Source organism: Nicotiana tomentosiformis, chromosome 3, assembly GCF_000390325.3.
Source record: "Nicotiana tomentosiformis chromosome 3, ASM39032v3, whole genome shotgun sequence".
Lineage (NCBI taxonomy): Eukaryota > Viridiplantae > Streptophyta > Magnoliopsida > Solanales > Solanaceae > Nicotiana > Nicotiana tomentosiformis.
This window is the reverse complement of record NC_090814.1, coordinates 110,823,510-110,845,264: the sequence shown is the minus strand read 5'-3', so window position 1 is coordinate 110,845,264 and position 21,755 is coordinate 110,823,510. Positions and strand designations below refer to the sequence as shown.

The following is a 21,755-nucleotide window of genomic DNA, read 5'->3' as shown; positions in this document are numbered from 1 at the left end:
CATACTTGTCCGATTTCATAATTAACATGATAAATGCATAAGTAACTCTGCCGATTGCGCTAGATTATGCAGCTGCAATCTGCTCTTCCGGCTCACATAGGTGGAAGGTGCTAGAAGGGGTGAATGGTTGGAGGTTCTATAGGATTAGGGGCGGGAAGCAGAGAAAATGCGCATAAGGAAAAGTATGAAATGACAGGGCTGCAGTATTGTTCTTTCCAGATGAGGTACAACCTACCCAATTTCTTAGGGTGGGATTTAACGATGAAGAATAATAAATTCTCGTTTGGACATTCCACTACTGTTATTGAGCAAAGCCAAAACAAAACACAGCGAAATGAAACTTTTATCTTCTCAATTATAGTAGTAAAACATAACTTATTGACATTTTGGCGCAGAAACAAGAAATTGCATTGAAAGCTTCGTTATCATTGAGTAACTAGAGGAGAGAATTTGCATGGAGATTAAATACAGAATCATCTGGATTGTTCATTCTTTACAGGCTAAGAGGTGAAACTGTACAAAGCATCAAAGGAAACTGCAAAGGAAATAGAAGCTAGTTATAATGGGTAACCAAGACTATCACCACCCGACTCGACAGCGTTATGTGCCCTTTAACTGTGCTTCCCGACTAGTCAGTGGAACATAACGGACGGAAGTCTCACTTCGAACACTTAATGAACCATCCAAATTCTTGTCTATAACCTTGAGATCTTGGAAAAAAGTACCCACTGGAATCACCATCCTTCCCCCGGGCTTTAACTGGTCGATGAGATCCTGGGGAACATCAGCTGCAGCTGCTCCAACGTGAATAGCATCATATGGTGCATGCTCTGGCCAACCTTTCCTCCCGTCTGCAATGATGCAAAAGTCGTCATTAAAAAACACTTATTTGTCAACGTACTCAAAAAATCCCACAATAAAACTTGTCCAATGGTTGGGTCATGGTAGACAGGAAACAAGAAATAAGATTAAGCAACCATCTACGAACACAAACTACTTTGGTATGTCGAGTGTCTCCTAATGCTCTCTTTGGTGCGAATTATTTGGTTGTGATCAGCAATTACAGAGACGCATCCAATTAAATTACTTAAAACACAAATCTCTCTATGACCTAATCCATAAGTTCCTGAATAAACTACATGAAAAGTACAAAACCATACCACCAACATGCAATGAGAGAGACCCTTCTTTTAACAAAGGAGCTGCTGCACTTCTTTCAACATTCTTGGTCGACCACGCAACCAACTCGGGTATATGCTCCACACCAACAGCTCGACCTTGTGGTCCAACCATCAGAGCAAAACATGCTGTGAGATACCCAGTTCCTACACGAAACAAAGCTATTAGCTTTGGCAAGAAAAGGTCATCCTTCATTCATTGAATCAATCAACTATTCTTTAATCCCTATAGATAGGATTTCATTGCTAACAACAAAACAAGAAAGATTCTAAAAGCTTATCAGTATCTCCTGATGTTTTCCATAAGAAAAAATAATGTCCGTCAACAATGGCATGAAAGTTCCAAATCTTTTTTTTTTCCTTTTTTGAGACTAAATATGAAAGTTACAGAAAACATTTCTACTAGTGAGATAAAAGCTACCTTGAAGACAAATCTCGTCATTACATAAAAATAACTCATGGTAAATGAAACACTCACTTATAGTTAATACAGGAAGAACTTATCCAAAAAAAGAAAGCACAGAAAGACCAACTTTTCAGTCAGAGCAACGCAGAAACACCAATAATCTTGGTTCAATCTACAAGTCAACATTATCCTCTTCCTCTAACCAAACCCCAGATTTGATTCTTTCACTTCTGTCTAATTCCGACCCATCAAATACCCAATGATTTTCCTAACATAAAATCAAGTTTTGATACCTACATAAGATATATACACCAAACTACACAATCTATTAACTGTTCACCCGGACAGGCCAATCATGCAAAACATTTAACATTCTTCTGAAACTATTATTTCCCCCGTTGGATTAGAGGTTATTTTTGATATTAAGATCCATGGAGCTCATAGCACAAGTGTAGAATTGATACTACACCAAAGTGTTATGCTCTGCTAGATGGCATCCGTTTGACAAGCAACCACAATACAAGGAACTTGGAAAATGAGAGAAAAAAGTTGCGCAGCAAAAACTGGTCATGTTCAATCCACTGATGGTATTGATACATGCTCACACGTCACAAGCTATTGACCTCGGGGAAACAAAAACAACCAAGTCCAGAATATTGAGAACCAACAATCTGCTATTAATCTCTCACTGAGTGCATAAACCAATGTCATTTCTGATTATCCACCACATGAAAAACCATGCAAATTATGAGAATGTCCGTCCACCTTAGGGAGCTCTATAAGTATCACATTTATTCCTGGGAGAGCACAATTCAATCACAACTTGGACAGCTGAATGTTTGACGGATAGAGTCAAAATATATCATAAGGTCCCAAATTAGAGCAATGAAATAATGTCTTCTATGTTTAAAACTAATAAATATGTGCTTTTGAATTGTTCTCATATTTAAAATTAAATATCTGCTATCTACTATCTTGATTGAGTTATTATCAAGGAACCTCTTATTATTTGCGCAAAAGGATTTGATATTTAAGGCTTGTGCTATCTCTACCCGTGCTTTTTGACACCTATATACTCGTTTTGAAAGAAATAATGATATCCCCCAATTAATTTGTAGAAACAAGTGAGCTCATTAGACAATTACCTGAACCGACATCCAGAGCATGCATGCCAGGCTGCAAGCTGTCCTCCAATAATTCAAGACACATAGCATGCATATGAGGAGCTGAGATAGTGGCATTGTAACCTATACTCATGGGGCTATCAATGTAAGCGGGAGTACCCTCAGGTACAAACAAACCCCTATCAACAGTTTCCATTATTTCTGTTACTTTCTTTGATTTTATTACTCCATATCTTTGCAACTGCTCAATCATTCCCTTGTTTCTGTTAATGCCACTTCCACTCAGAAAATGCTGTTGACAAACATAAAACAAGATTGAAGTAAGAGATAACAAATATGCCCATCTGTTGACCTGCTCAAGGTTGACAGGAAAACAGGAAAAAAAATGCACAGCAGTTAAAACATTTGAATTATGTAACACAAGAATGGTAGGTGATGTAAGATTTTATTCGTAAAGGCGGATCAGGTAATGTATCCGGAAAATTTGCATCCTAGAAATTTCCAAGAGTATGAAAATACTTAGTTATCTAGGCACACCAATCTCATCTTTCTGTTCAATTTCACATTTAAGCTTGAAAAGAAAGCTCAATTAGAAGAAATTCATAGCTTTCTACCACAGGATATTCTTAGATTGTACCACCCATTTAGGAATACTTATCCAGCCTAATATAATATAAAACAACAACAACTATATACCTAGTGTAATCCCACTACCTTGTGGAGGTAGAGAGACTGTTTCTGAAAGACCCTCAGCTCAAGAAAACAAGATAAGAACAGGAAAACAGTAAAAGAAAGTCATGTCGGAAATACTAAAGGTAAGAACATTAACAACAAAAAACAAAGCATTAATATAACCAAACAAGGGGAACAACAAATGTTACTAGACACCACAAATAAGATAACACTAAAGTGATAATACTAGTACTGGTATATAAAACAAAAAACAAACAACCAAAACAAACATAACTGATACGGAGTCCTAAACTCGACGGCCTACTAACCCTCAACCTTAATCTTCGACCTCCATAACTTTCTATCTAGGGGTCATGTCGTCGGTAAGCTGGAGGCATACCATGTCCAGTCTAACCACTTTTTCCCAATACTTCTTCCGCCTACCTCTACCTTTTCTCAGACCCAAAATAGCCAACCTCTCACACTTGCTCAATGGGGCATCATCCTCATTTCATACAAGCCTAATATAATATACAAGCCTAATAAAAGAAACAAAGTCTTGCCAAACTATTGAGTAACCTCCTTAAAAGAAAAGAACACTCCACTCCTCCCAGACTCCACTTGTGGGATTTTACTGAGTTTGTTGTTTAATGATCATGCTTACAATAATTAGAAATCATCCTATCCTCACAACTCTATTTTTTATTCAGATTTTTTCTTTTAGCCGAAAAGGAAAAACAATGTGCACCGAATATCAGCTAATTGAATGCTTATTTGAAGCTAGGACACTAACAATTTGAGAGGGGTGCGGATTTGGGGAGGGGAGGGGGACAACCTTTAACATTATGTACACTTCCAAAAGGCCACTTAGAACAGAAGGGCATGGCTTACAACGTATCGCTGATTATAATCTCAAATAAACTTAGCTATCAAAATAAAACCAAGACCAGATAATTACTTCCACATCACAACAATTAGGAAAAATCGCTAACGCCGAAACTACTACAGGGATATGGTGATGAATCCTGTAACCTAGCACTCAAAATGTTTCCAGAAACTTGTAAGGAATTTTGCCAAAGAGAAACTAATCATCCGAACGAGTTTCATTGCAGTTGTATAACAAAGTCAAGTCATCAAACATTCTCTGTTACTAGTCCATTCACTGTTCGGAAATTCGCCACCAGTATTGACTATCAGGAAGAAAACGATCATTTCTAACCATTGAACTAAAACAAAATTAGTAGAAATATAAAATATACTTCTATAGATAGAATTATTACCTCCATTCGAGAGAAGAGAGAATTCCCCGTGAAGAAATTGGGGTTAGGAACACGGCAAAAGGATGAAGAGAAGAGGGGGAAGTTAGGAGGCTGAAGAGTATAGAGTTGGTGAGTGTAGAATAAACAAGTGTGCTTTAAAGGCGCACGGTAGCGGAAACCATACGCTATAGCTGACACAGAATGCAGCAAGGGTATTGAAGACGGCATTATTTCAACTCTAGCTACTTCTCGATCCTTTAATTTAGTCCTGTTTCTTTACTCACTCTACTCTTCGCACGTGTCTTCTCCAACCCCTTTTGAAGAAGGGTATTAACCCAATAATAATTGGGCCTTCAAATTCAACTCTATAATGGGCCTTAGCTAACATGTAGTGTGGATGGGCTGTGGCCTATTTTGAGGGTGAAGTGCAGCAATAGCCACTTTTAAGCTCAGCTATTTAAAATATATCCATAATTTACATTGTATTTAAAGACTAGCCAATTCACCCAAACTTCAGGACTAACTGTTCTAAATTTTTGAGCTGCTAGTTTTAAATTCAGGACTAAGTATCTTGAATTTCTGAATTATTAATTTAAAATTTAGGACGTAAGAGTCGAATTTTAGGACATGATGTTCTGTAATTTGAACTTTGAGGTTTAAACTCTAGGACTCTATGTCCTAAAGTTTGAGTAAAATTAACTAATCTTTAAATATATTGTAAACTGTGAATATATTTTAAACAACATGTTTAAATGTGAATACCTTGTGTGTCGAGAGCCCATAAAAAGGCCCATGAATAAAATTCCTTTTGATAAGGAACTCATGTAAGGGAAGCAAAAATGAAGGGGTTGATTATAACAAACATTAAACTTACAATATGTAAGGAGTTTAAGTAGCAAAATGAAGGAATTGATAACAAAAACATTAAACTTATAACATGAAAGGAGCTTAAGCTTTATGCACTGTTAGTTTAAAAAATTATATACATAATTATCTAACTTATTAGGTAATTGTAATTAAATCTTTTAGTGAATATTAATAGATAATTTATTAAATATAATAATAAATTATTGTTATGATGTCAAAGGTTAAAACTCATAATGTGAATAACTATTTATGATGTCAAACGTATATATAACTTAAATCCACCAAAAAAAATATATACCTATATCTTTTGCATAAACCTTGTCACTTCAACTATAGTTAATTCATATTTCCATCTTTTATTGCACGCACCTAGTCCGAGTAAGTCTTCTCGAAGAAGAAAAGGTAGTTGGAGTTTGGTAAGTCACTTTAGTATTGCTCTCTAGATTTAAAAAACACATTATAATTATTTAAAAGAAATAACTTAACATTTAATCAATGAACTACACCTTGTTGCCAAAAAGAAAATATCAATTATACCTCAACTCTAAATTATAGGGTCGACAATGTATATTTTGTTTTATGTGTGGCCGTTTCATTTAAATATTGCTAAGTCATTGAAGTGGAAAAATAGTGAATAAACGTATTTGTGCAGCAGATTAGACTATGGTTTATTGCAGGACTCAATAAAAATGATATATATGCATTTCTCAACAAAAGTTGGAGGCATATCCAAAAATACAGATCCTATATAGATGGCGACAAAAAGTAAGAATTTTGGAAAACAACAGCTCGTTTCTTCTTTTGTACATTTATTAAAGTTAAAATTAGAGGATTCATATTCCAAAATCCCTTTAGAAAGCCAACATACCACATGAAACATGCTATTCGTACGTACTTCTTACTGAACTTTTTAACCAAGGGGGAAGAGTCCTCATTCCGCGTTTTTTTTCATATTCTAAGATGGATTAATTAGATAATTTTTTTAGTCCGGTGTCTGCTACCTATAATGTGGCATGACTAAATTGGATTTGTGCCGAGAACGCTCACATTGGAGGGTAAAATACTCCTTAATAAAGGTGATTCCGTACACATGATTCGAACTCGAGATTTCTGATTAAGGATGAATAATTACGTATCACTCCACCACAACTTTAGTTGGTAATTAGACAATATACTTATATATAGCTATGCCAATTTTACATAGTTGGCGTCAAATTAAAGTTTCCATCACTATTCTAGTTCAATCCAGTTATGACTACTTGGATCTAAACATCACACACAAATATAATACCAGAAATATTAAAGATCCTCCCGACATTTTCCTTTCTTATCATAGTAGGTCAATATGCTCTTTTTAATCAACTAGCTTTTAGAGAATAAATTAGATTAATTGTAATTAGAATTACAGTCAGCAGGGGCGAAGCTATGTTGGTCCAAGGGTGGTCAACTGATCACACTTCGCCAAAAAATTATACTACGTATAAAGTAAAATATTACTTGTTATTGAATAAAAATAGACTTTGAATACCCTTGCATAGCCCACTGGCAAAAGGTGTTCAAAATATGACCACCCTTATTGAATTTCCTGACTTCGCCACTGACAGTCAGACCTCTCTATAATTGTCATAATCTATAACAACATTTTATTATAACAGTCAAGTATTTTTGGAAACAACTTTTAATGTTAGTTATAATCTATGCTTTTTATAACAACACTTCACTATAGCAATCAGAAAAGTGTAGAAACAAACGAAATGGTTATAAAGAAGTTTGATTGTACGTGGATCTAAACTTCCTACCAGTGATATAACTCCTGATACTACACCTTAGATGAATCTAAGATCAATATTGTTTTTTTCAAATTTATTTGGACAGAAAAGGACCCCTGAATTATTAGAAAAGAGGAAGATACCGGTAATAATTGAACCTAAGTTTTCAGAATGAAAACATGGTTGAACTTTTTTGTAAAATATTTAGTGACAAACGTGAATATTAATCCATGAAACTGGCTTTTGCAGGAAAAGAGATGTACTGACTACTGAGGATTTGTGTTCTTTGCGTCTTCCCAGAGACTTTTTGCACTGTGCTTACCTTGGAGTCTCCAGAGTTTAATTGCTTTCTCTATAGAATTTAGAAAATTAGTATAGCAAGATCTTTTACTTTATACAAAGTGACGTACCATTTCATCCTCTTTCCTATCGTCACATTAATTACGTCCAAACTTCCAAGTTTAAGGCACTCTATTAATCTTAAAATTTACTGTTTATATCAAATTAGTAAATGAAAGTCAAACATCTTTAAAACAATCTCGTTTGTTATAATATTTTTTGACTGTTATAGTAAAGTGTTGTTATAGAGGACATATATTATAACATAATATAAAAATTGATTCTAAATAAAACGTGACTTTTATAATGAATGGTTGTTATATAGAGATAATATTATAGAAAAGTCTGATTGTACACACGCTTATCACTTAACTAATTTTTGTATGATATTTTTGCTATTATTTCTAATTATTGAGTTAAATTGATCAGTTTGGACTTTGATATAAACACTTAGAGTAATTATTTAGCAAAATGGAATACATTTCAATTACGTTTAGAAATTGAACTCAGGAAAAATAGACAAAAAGAATCTTGGAAAATAATAATCCAGCTTTACGATTTTTATTTTTTTAACTTTCTTATCTTTAGGTACGTTTATTAAAGATAATAAATCGAGGAATCCTCGTATTCCAAAATCCCCTTGGAAATTAAGCAATCTTAGCAAATCAAAAATGCTCGTTGTTCCCAAATTTTCACTTAACTTTATTAACACAAAAGAAGAAACAAAAAGAAGAAAAACCTATACACAAGAAGCTCATTGCAAATATTTTAATATTCCAAGTTTATGATCCGTTACTTGGAGTGGACAACTTACAATTTGGATAAGACCTAGGAGTATAAAGTTATGACTCAAGTTAAAGTTTGAAAGTGGTTGCTTTTTTAAATTGGGATGTCCCCTAAAGGGACAAGTGGTAGTCTAATTAAACCTAGTCTTGTTAGGAACCCCTCACTAAGCGGGGTGAGTGGAGGACAATACAAACAAGAGTTTTTTTAAGTTATAAAAAAAAAAAAAGAATCACACTATTATCCATAAGGAAGCCTTCTTAACATATAAAATTTATAATCTTAAAAATAAGACAGATTACCTACTAAAACAGGTAAAAATAATATGATAGTGTAAAATTTCTTATATTGACAATGTACTCTCTTCGTTCACTTTTACTTGTCCACAACGGATTTAACATGCCCCTTAAACCACAACAACAACAACAACAACAACAACAACAATGAACCCAGTGTAATCTCATAAATGGGGTCTGGGGAGAGTAGTGTGTACGCAGACCTTACCCCTACCTTATAAAGATAGAGAGATTGTTTTCGATAGACCATCGGCTCAAGGAACAGTGGAGATAAGGCAAAAGTAGCAAACAATAGTAACAACAATATATTAAGCTAACGGGCACGAATGACACAACATGTAATAGTAAAGAATCATGAATAAGATAACACAAAAATAGTCCTAGTACTACTGGTAAGCCTACGAGGAATACACTACTATCTGTCAACCTACAACCCTAATCCTTGACCCCCATATCTTTCTATTGTGGGTCATATCCCTAGTAAGCTGGAGTAATGACATGTCACACCTAACTACCTCTCCACAATACTTCTTAGGCATTGCCCCTTCCCTTTCTCAGACCCGCAATAGACAACCTCTCACACCTCCTGACCGGAGTATCTATGTCTCTCCTCTTCACATGCCCGAACCATCTCAGCCTCGACTCTCGCCACTTGTCCTCCACAAATGCTACTCCTACCTTGTCCCTAATAACTTTATTCCTAATCCTGTCCTTCCTGATATGGCCACACATTCATCTCAATATCCTCATTTTAGCTACTTTTATCTTCTGTACATGAGACTTCTTGACAGGTCAGCACTCAACCCCATACAACATAGCCGGTCTAACCACCACTCTGTAGAACTTGCCCTTAAGTCCAAGTGGCACACTCTTATCACACAAAACCCCCCGAAGCGAACCTCCACCTCATCCACCCCGCTCCAATACGATGGGTAACATCCTCGTCAACCTCCCCATTGTCTTGAATAATTGACCCAAGATACTTGAAACTATCTCTTTTGGGAATGACTTGAGTATCAATCTTCACTTCCACTCCTTCTTCATGCATCCCATCACTGAACATTTACTCCAAGTACTCAATTTTTAACCTACTCAACTTAAAACCCTTAGACACCAGTGTCTGTCTCCAAACTTCCAACCCAACGTTAATTCCATCACGCGTCTCATCAATCAGGACTATTTCATCAGTGAATAGCATACACCATGGCACCTTCCCTTGTATGTGTCGCGTCATCACCTCTAACGCTAAGGTAAACAAAAAACGGGCTAAGAGTCGATCCCTGATGCAACCCCATCTTCACTGAAAAATGATCCGAGTCTCCTCCCGCAGTCCTCTCCCGTATTACAAATACGAAGCAGGAATGATAGAACCTGAAATGTCTACGGATGCCAAAATGGTGTTGACCAACAACAACTACAGTCCGAAAATACCTACACGTCGCCCGCCTCCAGCTGCCCATGTCTGGGCCTCACTTGACTCTCAAGGCTCGTCAGAAAATTGCCCTTGTGCAGAATCCTCTACCGCCACTGCTACACCGAAGAATTCGAAAAGCAGCATACCGGGAAAGGACAGAAGACGACCAAGAAGGCCTAGCCACCCAATGAGAACGTCGCTGCCCGGCGGAGATGCCCGACGACAGAGAAAAAAAACCAAAAACAAGAAACAAAAAAAACACAAAAGCTGGAGAAAAGAAGACGGGGGTAGAGGAGAAGAGGGATAATGGAGGAGGAAGAAAGAAGAGCCAGAAATAGTGGGAGATAAAGAGAAGGGGAGAATGTGAGGGATGGGGGGAGGGGGGCAGATCCGCCGATCTGGGGTGGGGAAAGAGGAAAGAAGGGGAGACATTAGAGAAGGAAGGAGGGGACTTACCTGACTCCGGTGGAGGTCGTCGAAATTACGCCGGTGTTATCAGAGGTTAGAGAGAGACACGTTAGAGTTGTTAGGTTAGAGAGAGACGTTAGGTTAGAGCCGAAAAGAGCTCAACATGGATTTAACATGCCCCTTAAAAATGATAAATGAAGTACATATTTTACTATAATACTCATAATAATGATACCATTTTAACAAGTCTTGGGAAAATATTTTGGGGAATGAGTAGTTAATGATAAGGGTAAAACAAGAAAAGAATTTTTGTTTTCTTTTTAATTTATGAAAATTGATAAGTAAAGTGAAAATGTATTTTTAGTATAGTGGACAAGTAAAAGTGAACGGGGAAATATATAACATAAACTAAAGACAAATATAATAGAAGTAACATAAAAGAGTGAAGGTCCACCTACACCGTCCGATCTTCTACGTAGTCAATAGTCATTTATATAATAGGCTAAATGCTCTTTTTTAATGCACGAGTTTGGAGAATCAAATTAGATTAATCAAAACACTCTTTCAACGGAATCTTTTAGTAAGCTCTTTTTCTTTTTTCAATTCCAATTGCTAAGAAAATTATTCGTGTAAGAATGTGAGGTATAACATAGAAAGAAGATTGTTGAAAGCTTTTTACAACTGATATAACTTAAATTAGGATATTATCTTAGATCAGAGAACTATTCATGATTTGTCTGTTTGAAACGAAAATGTTGAAGATCTTTTCTTTTTCTCCTTTTTAAAATGGAAAAATATTCAAATTTGTCCCTATACTATCTAAAATTGCTCAATTCTATTCTCAATTATACTTTTGGTCTATTCACACCTTTCTCGTATGCAACTACAGGTGGCAAGTGGGCCGGTCTCGTGGGTTGCGATCCCGGTCCTTAAATAAATGGGTTTAGCAGTCCCGGGCTAAACAGTCTTTTTGTAAGAACCGATCCGGGACTGGGCCCATGAACTCATGGTCCAGGGCTAAACGGGTCGGGGCCGCGTGCTAAGTGGGCCCAACAGCTAAGTTGTGATTTTTTAAAAAATTAAATAGAAATTAAAGACAAAAGATATTAATAAAATATCTAAGGCAATGCCTTATAAATTTATTATAGAATTGTGATCTATTTTTTAATTCAAATTTAAGGACAAAATATTATAAAAAAATATTCAAAGTAATGCCTTATAATTTTATTATATCAATAAAAATTATGGCAATATCTTTCTTAGTCTTCCTCCCCCCTATGGAATGAGAACAATAAAGTGCTAATACCACCATTGAGAAGAAAAAGGAACTAATCAAGATTTGCCAAAATACAAGTTACATAATACATAGTACTAATTTTTGTTCATACAAGTTACATGCTATCTCTTACAAATTTCATAAATCCTTCAAGGTTCGGAGGGGGTAAAATAGGAAAAAAGTGTAATTATAAAGAGTTTGGAGTTAAAACTAAGTTGGGGGGAGGGGGTTAAATAGCCAACGACTATTTTTTAAAGCCCAACAACTTTTTTTTAAATAGCCAAACGACTAGTTTTTTTTTAAAAAAATATTCGTTGAGCCCGTTTGGCCCGCCAACGGACCGGGGCCGGGACGTTATGGCCGGGACCGGACCGAGCCTTTGGCGGGCCAAACGGACCCGATCCTAATGGTTCCTAGGCAAGAACCGGCCCAAGCCCATCTCTAGCGGTCCTACCAGTCCCGACCCACTTAACCCATTTAGCCAGCGGGTCTGACCCGACCCACTTGCCACCCTTATATGCAACTTATCTTGTATTGCGCTTGCTTTAATGGAGCTTTAGCTTGAAATTAGTAGAGTATTTTGCTCAAATTCTTCAAGAAAAAAGATTCAAATTGATCCTTTAACTTTTGACTATGATTTAAAATTACCATCATGTTGAATAGTTGGAGCTCAATTAGGGGTCAAGTGTATATATAAAAAGGATTTTTTGAGTGACGCATGCAATGATATGAGATCAAAAATTTAACAGAGGTTAAAGCTGCCATGATTTTGATAGTACAAGAATAAATTTGACCCTTTTCCTCCTAAAATAACTACTCACTACTTACCTTTTTGATAAATTGGAAAAAAAATACAAAAACTTAAAATCTTTTAAATCTGCTAGGAGAAGAAACTCTACATTTTCATTCCTTGGTCTCATCTTCCCATATTAGTAAATCTTTTGTATTTGCGCCTTTCGTTTGCCAGAAAGTTGGCACATGCCTTCGTCCGAATATATTTATAGCCCGTTTGGACATAAAATTTGATAGAAGATTTTTTTAATTTTTTTTTACTTTTTTTCGAAATCACCGTTTGTTCATAAAATTTTCAATTTTCACTTGAAGATGCATTTAAGAAATTTTCGAAAATTTGAAAAACTGCAAAAAGTTATTTTTCAAAATTTTCACTCAAATCACTCACAAAACTTCAAAAACAATCCAAACTAAAATTTCACCATTTTTTCGAATTTTACAATTTTTATGTCCAAACGCCTACTTAATAACTAGTAAACTTACCCGCACTTTGCACGGGTTCAAGAAACATCAATAAAATTTTAAAAAAGAATTTATCGAGTTAATAACAAATGTAGATATTATCCCTCTTTTCATGAGAAAGCAAATCGCCAATAAATAAAATACATTTGGTTTAATTCATAAATTTAGTTTATTTGTAGCAAATAATCTATATGATGTATAGTTAACTGTATATTATCAATGAATATTACTTAAGTTTTATCTAATTAAGAAAGTCCAAAACTAAGAAAAATAAAACCTAAAATTAAAATAAAAGTTGCATAGATTCTTAAAACTATCAATTACACAAATAAAATAAATTAAATTATTGTTAGTTGTATATTGAGAAGCTGAAAATTTCTATGAGAAAAAATATACTTTTTGACAAAAGATCATTAGGAAGACCTCCTCCTCTTACTTTGCAACATAAATGTTTTATTCCGTTAATTTATTGTATTATTCTGGTAGTTAAAGCATGCTTTTATGTGATACATTTAATTGAGTAATTGTAATATTAAATTAGAGATAATGTCACACTTTAAAGAATAATATTCACCAAGCATTCACATGAACATTTAATTTTTTTAATAAAAAAATCTTTCACTAACACACTTAATAAGATAAGAATCAAAACTAATTATGTGTAAATTCTAACATTAGAATAATGAGTATTGTTTGCAAGTTGATTATGAACTTCACTAAATTTTCAATCATAGATAGTATAACCCCAAAATAAAAAATACTTTATTTTATAAAGTTAATAACTCGTTGTCTAGTGAATTTTAAACTACTGAAAGCCTATCCCATTCAGAATGTTAAAATTTTTGATCGGTAATAACCTATTATTACAATTGATTTCTTAATTAATTAGATTACATTATATATTAACTTAAAGTTATCTACAAATTGTCAATGTCAGAGATTAATGCCTAACTAAAAAAAATTCATTGAAGAAAAGAAATAGAGGCAAAAAAAATTAGAACATATAGAAACTTATATATTTATAAAAATGATAAATGTATATGTGTGTAAATCCTAACATTAGAATAATGAGTATTGTTTGCAAGTTGATTATGAACTTCACTAAGTTTTCAATCATCGATAGTATAATCCGAAAATTAAAAATACTTTATTTCATAAAGTTAATAACTCGTTGTCTAGTGATATTTAAACTACTGAAAGCCTACCCCATTCAAAGTGTTAAAATTTTTGATCGGTAATAACCTATTATTACATGTTATTTCTTAATTAATTAGATTACATTATATGTTAATTTAAAGTTATCTACAAATTGTCAATATCATAGATTAATGCCTAATTCAAAAAAGTTCATTGAAGAAAAGAAATAGAGGCAAAAAAATTAAGAACACATAGAAAAATATATTTATAAAAATGATAAATCTATATTGTGTAAATCCTAACATTAGAATAATGAGTATTGTTTGCAAGTTGATTATGAACTTCACTAAGTTTTCAATCATCGATAGTATAACCCGGAAAAAAAATACTTTATTTCATAAAGTTAATAACTTGTTGTCTAGTGATTTTTAAACTATTGAAAACCTACCCCATTCACGGTGTTAAAACTTTTGATCGGTAATAACCTATTATTACATGTGATTTCTTAATTAATTATATTACATTATATGTTAACTTAAAGTTATCTACACATTATCAATGTCATAGATTAATGCCTAATTCAAAAACGTTCATTGAAGAAAAGAAATAGAGGCAAAAAAATTAAGAACATATAGAACAATATATTTATAAAAATGATAAATCTATATATAACAAGAAAAGAAAAACACATTAGAATTTCTCACTTCGACATCGGATAAAATCACGACTCAAAGTAATTACAATTGTAGAGTATAAATATATACAACAAAAAACAGATATCAAAATCTCTATGTATTATTTGAAAAAAATCACTACTTCAACTTATACAACCTAAACCTAAAAATGACAAAATCAAAGACCATTATTGAGAATTGTGAAATACGCTTTACTTCGATCTTCACCTCATTATTTGATACTTCCTCTTAAACATTCTTCTTAAGATTCACACATGTATGGAATATCTTTGTGCATTTACCTTAAACAAAAAATAAAGAATAGAAATTATACCATATCTCAGTATAATTTTTCTTTTTCACTATAACATTTGACATAGAGATAGCTCAAACAATATAAGCAGAATATAAAGTTAGTATCAATCATATTTGTTCAAAACATAGAAGTCCTTATATAGGTACATATGGAGGAACATATAATAAATAGTCATAAACTTACACATTAAATATTTAGAGGTTAAGAATATAAAATGCATGAGAGTTATTGATATTATTAAAAATATAGGTTTGAAGATAAAGAGGTGTGAGTTATAAAGATAGAATTTTTAATATAAAATAAATGAAAAAAATGATGAAAAAACCAAAAAAAGAGAAAAAAGATAAATGTGTTTCTTGGCTTAAGAGAGGTGCCACCTCACTTTTTTATTGCCCACTTATATATATATATATATATATATATATATATATATATATATATATATATATATATATATATATATATATATTTACACAGAGTGACATATTAACTACCACGCCTTTTCAAAGAATAGATCCGTTCCATGAAAAGGAATGACCCATCCTCACACTTAAATTTTTTATTCATCTAAAATAACTACAATATTCTTCTTAATTTTCATCATTTGTTTCTCTCCATCTCTATATTTCTTTGTTACTCATTGAATGCTAATTTTCAACGTTTAGAGGATTGATTTAAAGAAAACAGAAGAGGCATAAGATTAAAAAAAGAAAGTAAAAAGATAAAATGCATGTCGTGAAAGCATGAAGCAAAAGCCAATTTAATTCCTCCATTATATACATTATGCAAAGAGCATAGCAACAATTAAAGAGCATAATAAATATTGAATCACATTACCTGTGAAAGAGAAAAACCATGGACAAAGAAAAGCACATCAAGAACAAAAATCTTTACATTAACATAAATGTACTTCAAACCACACTTGATATACCTAAACGAAACAGGAAGCCCAAACAACTAAAACAATAATCTATTAACATACTCTCGGAAGCCCCCGTTAGCACCAGAAATGTGAAACCAATTGAACCATATAACAAGCCTAAAAAATGGGGATTGACATGTATATGAAATCTATATGAATGAATTTATTGAAAAAGGAGATGTTAAGGTGAATGGGGAGGTGAAAAGTTTGTAACTCATCTAAAATTATAATAATCCCGTTAATTAGCGATTCAATCATTATGATAAATATGATTAAGATTTAAGAGCATTTGAGAATGTCTTTTGTGTTTTTTAATCTAGCACGTAAATGGAATAAAAAGGATGGAAAATCTAAAAAATTGAGGAAAAAGATAAATAGGTTTCTTGGGCAAAGAGAGGTGACAAGTCCGTATTATTTTCAATAATAAATATTTGCAATCTTCAATATTAACTCTCAGGAGGTGTTATTGCATGTCGTGCTCATTATATTGATAAGTTCTAAAATTAATTACTACTGAGACAACTGCTAATTACTCCGCAAATTGACTTTTGAGGGGAAAAAACAGATAGAATGAGGATTTATATATGTTCTTTGCCTCTTCCCTCAAGCGTTTAACCTATATTAGGTATTAATCTAATTATATGCAATAGGGGAGTAGCCTAATTAAATCAACATTTCTTATTTAGAAGAAAAGTCAGTGATAACTCTACTTCAACATAAAAAATAGAGAACATTCTTTCCAACCTAACTTCAAAATCTAGGACCTGTCCAAGTTGTAATAATCAAATCAAAAAGTATTTTATGCTTTAACCCTGTAAAGAAAATTTCAAAGGGACCACCATAGGCAGTGTAATAATTACTCCCTTATCAAATTCGGAAGTGCTTTAGCATATTACACCCTCTTACAAGCAAGGTACTCGATTCATTTACATTTTTCCTCCCCCTTAATTTATTCCTATCTTTCTCCTCACTATATATAGCTTGAATGCATGCTTAAGTTAACATCATCGAACCAAAGCCAGTTCTTTTAATTTCTTCTTCAAACCCAAACTAAAACCCCCAAGAAAATGGCAAGTCGTGCTTTGGTGCCATCTGCTCATCATGGTAAGCCTTCGCAGCCAATGGCTAGGCGAGAACGCCCAGTATTCTCATTGTCTGATGATCATGCTATGTCCAAGAAAATTCTTGATACTCACAATCCTGATGGTCGCGAAGTTGATGTTAAAATCATCCTCCATGTCGTTGAGGAGATTTTTCAACATGCCTACCCTGCTAGCATTGATGGCGTGCTTCATGTAACATTTAAATTTTTTTAGTTTGATTACATGATATATAATCTAATTTTCTGAACACATTTCTTGTCAAAACAACGACGTTTTGTTTTCTTAACTTTTGTTTGCTATGCTATATGTTTTCAGGGCACTACTCAGCCTCTTGAAGCCAACATTGAAGCATTGAAGTTAGAAGAAAATGCATCACTTGCCTTTGATGGCATACTAGAAGGATTGGCTTATATCATACACAAAGTCTCTTGCGAGGTTGACTAATATTCCGTGTGTCCACACACTTTTCTTTTTATTAGATTGTTCTTTTTGGCTATAACGCGTTTGTCTTTACAAAATGTAATTGCAGTTGACATGCAAGTGCTCAGGTGGAGGGGATACTCATTCAACAACAATGGCAATTTTAGCTATGCTCTCTGGCTACCAATGGGACGCAAAACTCGTGCTATCTTTAGCAGCATTTGCCATTACCTATGGTGAATTCTGGCTGGTGGCTCAGATGTTTGCTACTCATCCTTTGGCAAAATCTGTGGCTCTCTTGAAACAGCTACCAGATACTATGGAACACCATGCTTCCCTCAAGTCGCGATTTGATGCCATCAACGAACTTATCAAGGCCATTTTGGAAGTAACCAAACGTATAATTGAATTCAAGAGACTTCCTTCTCAGTACATCTCTGAAGATCAACCACCTCTGTCTATTGCTATTTCCCACATTCCTACTGCTGTTTATTGGACCATTAAAAGTATTGTTGCTTGTGCTTCTCAACTTACTAGCCTTCTTGGAATGAACTATGAGTAAGCCCCTCCGTTTAACCACAATATTTCTTCTTCTTTTTTTTGTGTACGAATTTAATTTTGGTCAATGGAAGTAACATTACTACATACAAACAAATGGAATATGCAGGATGATAGCAGCTACCACATCAGACACATGGGAAATGTCAAGCTCCACTCACAAGCTGAGAAACATAAGCGATCACCTCAGAGCTGAATTAGATCGTTGCTATCATCATATTCGTGAGTAGATTTAATCATCGAATCATAAATATACAAGAAAATGGAAGAGAAGTGAAGATTAAGATACATAATAAAGTATCTTAGTGAAATTGAAACTTCAAAATCCTTCACAAGGAATTAAGAAATCATCATAAAGTAACAAAATCATGATTTAAACTAGAATTTGAGCTAGTTCTTGGAATTTTCTATAAGGGCTTAATTATATCAATACCATGCAGAGGAGAAGATGCACGTTGAGTACTATCAGATGCTGGTGCACCTCTTTGAGACAACCCAATTCGACAACATGAAGATAAACAGGGGAATGATTTACATCAAGGACGATTTACTCCCACTTGAAGTAGGAACCACTCACACGAGGGTACGTTCAAATTTTACTTCTTTTAACCTTAAAGAAAGATTATGTTTTTTCCTGTGTTAAAGATTATGTTTTCCCTGACTTCAGGCTAGTATTGAGGTGCTTAGAAGAAAGACTGTTCTGCTTCTTCTGTCAGATCTTGACGCCAGCCCTGAAGAGTTGTTAGTACTGTCTCATATATACACTGAATCAAGGGCAAGGCCAGAACTTCAATACGAAATAGTGTGGCTTCCGATTGTGGATCGATCAAGGGGGTGGAATGAAGAGCAGGAAATGAAATTTAAGGCGCTGCAAGCAATAATGCCGTGGTACACATTGCACCATCCTTCCTTGTTAGAGCCAGCAATCGTCAAGTTTGTCAAAGAAAGGTGGCATTTCTCCAAGAAAATGATGCTTGTAACCTTGGATCCACAACAGGGTAAAGTGGCTTGTCCAAATGCTATTCACATGGCTTGGATTTGGGGAAATTTGGCCTATCCTTTCACTATTTCCAAAGAGGAAGCTTTGTGGAGCGTGGAATCTTGGCGTCTTGAGCTAGTCGTCGATGGCATTGATCAGAATTTAATTGAATGGGTAAGCTTACAACAAAAATCCCTTGCTATTTTATGCTTATACTCACATCCATGATCCATGTACTAATTAATTCTAATAAAAATCTTGGTTTTATAATGTGGCAATCAGATGACGAGTGGGAAGTTTATCTGTTTATATGGAGGAGAAGACATAGAATGGATCCGTAGTTTCACGAAATCAGCAAGAAGTGTGGCACAGAGAGCTGGGATTGATCTACTAATGATGTATGTAGGGAAGAGCAATAACAAGGAACGAGTTCGAAGGATCAACAGTATGGTAACAGCAGAAAATCTGAGTTATTGTTTGATGGACTTAACATCAGTTTGGTACTTTTGGACAAGAATAGAGAGCATGTTTTACTCTAAAATGCAACTTGGAAAGACAATCCAAGAAGATAAAATTATGCAAGAAGTGTTGACAATGCTGAGTTTTGATGCAAGTGATCAAGGTTGGGCACTGATAAGCAGAGGATCATTCGAAATGGCACGAGCCAAAAGTCAGATAATCACTAAAACATTAGATGATTATACAGTTTGGGAGGAAGATGCTAGAGAAAAAGGATTTGTGCCTGCACTTATTGATTATTTCCTACAATTGCACACTCCTCAGCACTGCAATCGCTTAATTCTCCCGGGACTTGATGGTGATATTCCAGAAATGATAGTTTGTGCAGAATGTGGAAGGCCAATGGAGAGGTTTTTCATGTACCGTTGCTGCACTGATTGAGGGGTTGTTTCTATTCAATCTATTGCTTGCTATATAGTAATGTGCTTCCTTAGTTTCTATGCTAAGGGATTTTCATCTTTGTTGTCCAAAATAACAGGTGGTCTTTGTACCACCTTTCTTTTACTATATGTAAGTCATATGTTGTATGTATTTGTCTGGCTGTCAAAAGATGTCTTTGATCAGCTCTAGACTACTATTGAGTGTGTAATAATTTATAGGTAATTAAATTGAGGCACGCCTTTTTTAGTTACTTTGGCCTTTTTTTCTAACTTCCATAGAAGAGTTTCCTTGTTATGTGGCTGTCATAAGTCATACCCGCTCCTATTCTATAAATAATCACATTGAACTAAAATGCTTCGTCATATGATGGTAAAGAATGGAACATTGAGACACATAGAGGCACAGGAACAAGGGAAATTACGTTGTTTTTCTTGACATCAAGTGACATCATGTGATTTGTTCCGCGGCGCCTTCTTGAGATGTCTTGGAAGGGCGACGTAAGGCTAAGCAATCGATGTCCGTGTGGTTATTATCCGCCAACTGGGGTCCCTTCCGTACGCTAGACGAGACTGTCACTGCGAGAAAACCGATGTCAAGAGCAATTGAGAGAATAGAAAAGAAAATGAGAATGAAAGAAAGCTTGATTGAATTAATGCAAGCTATTATAGAAAGGCAACACGATGTCGAGGGGGAGAGACAGTAGAGAATTATTTGCTTGCTTGAAAGTTTGGCTACTTGATCCCCCTAATAATGCTTAAAAAAATAAACCAAAGTTACAAGACTTGACATAAATAAGCTAGAGACTCGTAATGGAAATACAAGAAGTAAAACTACTCTATATTTATAATAAAAAGGACTTAGATTCCTACAAAGTAAAAGCAGCTCCGTTGGAGGCATCATTATCTTTAGCATCAGGGTTTGCGCGCGCGGCGCAGCCTGCCGAGGGGCGCTGTTAGCATCTGCCTGCGGCTGGGCACTGGCGAGGGATATTGATGAGGCGACATAGGCACAAGTGCGCTTGTCACTTAGCGCGGCCAAGACCACAGGGTCGTCCATGGCGCTAGGCGTTGGAAGGCATCCCAGGAAGCCATGGGGCGCGTCCAAGGGGTCATGGAGCATGGCTGGGAATGCCCTCCATGACAGATTACATGACTACACGTGTAGGATTGACCAAATTGACTCGGATATGATTTTAAACTTCCCAATCTTTTCTATTTAACTTATAAAATGATTTACCCCCTCCAACTTCAGAAGTTGATTTACTGCCACGACTCCAAATATATATACATATAGTGAAAGAATATTTAAGGAAAAAAAATGAAAAAAAATCTTTGACGCTGATACAAGAAGAGATTAAGGATAAAGGCATATATCGCGTCAGCTTGATTCAGGTCGTCCTGTTTACAATTTTCCCTTACCTATAGAACAGAATTTTTGTGGCTTAATATAAATAATAAAACTGTAACTTTCGAATTTATTAATTCTCTTACGAATAACGGTTTAAGTAAATAAGATTAGCTAATTAAATTTATGAATATTGTTTTACAATCTGAAGACTTTTTCCAAAAATATACTTAACATACACGCAGCGCCACGCGCTACTAGTTAAAGAGAGAAATATAGACCGTTATGTTCCCCCCTTAAACCAGTCAAAGGAGATAGCTATTTCTTTTTCCGTATTTCCCTAATCTATTTCCTTTT

At 34.6% G+C, this 21,755-nt stretch overlaps 2 protein-coding genes across 2 annotated transcripts; one reads left to right on the top strand and one right to left on the bottom strand.

Annotated features, from left to right (window-relative positions):
- Positions 1-405: 405 nt before the first annotated feature.
- On the bottom strand, positions 406-4,930 carry LOC104119789 (protein-L-isoaspartate O-methyltransferase 1-like). Its single transcript, XM_009631374.4, has 4 exons — positions 4,661-4,930; positions 2,730-3,000; positions 1,161-1,325; positions 406-851 (listed from the first exon to the last, which is right to left on the bottom strand). Exons 1-4 carry the CDS (start codon positions 4,865-4,867, stop codon positions 601-603), a joined length of 894 nt encoding a protein of 297 aa, XP_009629669.1. The 5' UTR covers positions 4,868-4,930; the 3' UTR covers positions 406-600.
- Positions 4,931-17,073: 12,143 nt separating this feature from the next.
- On the top strand, positions 17,074-20,304 carry LOC104119788 (protein SIEVE ELEMENT OCCLUSION B-like). Its single transcript, XM_070197434.1, has 7 exons — positions 17,074-17,389; positions 17,513-17,632; positions 17,727-18,175; positions 18,285-18,397; positions 18,616-18,758; positions 18,843-19,328; positions 19,437-20,304. Exons 1-7 carry the CDS (start codon positions 17,162-17,164, stop codon positions 20,052-20,054), a joined length of 2,157 nt encoding a protein of 718 aa, XP_070053535.1. The 5' UTR covers positions 17,074-17,161; the 3' UTR covers positions 20,055-20,304.
- Positions 20,305-21,755: the final 1,451 nt, after the last annotated feature.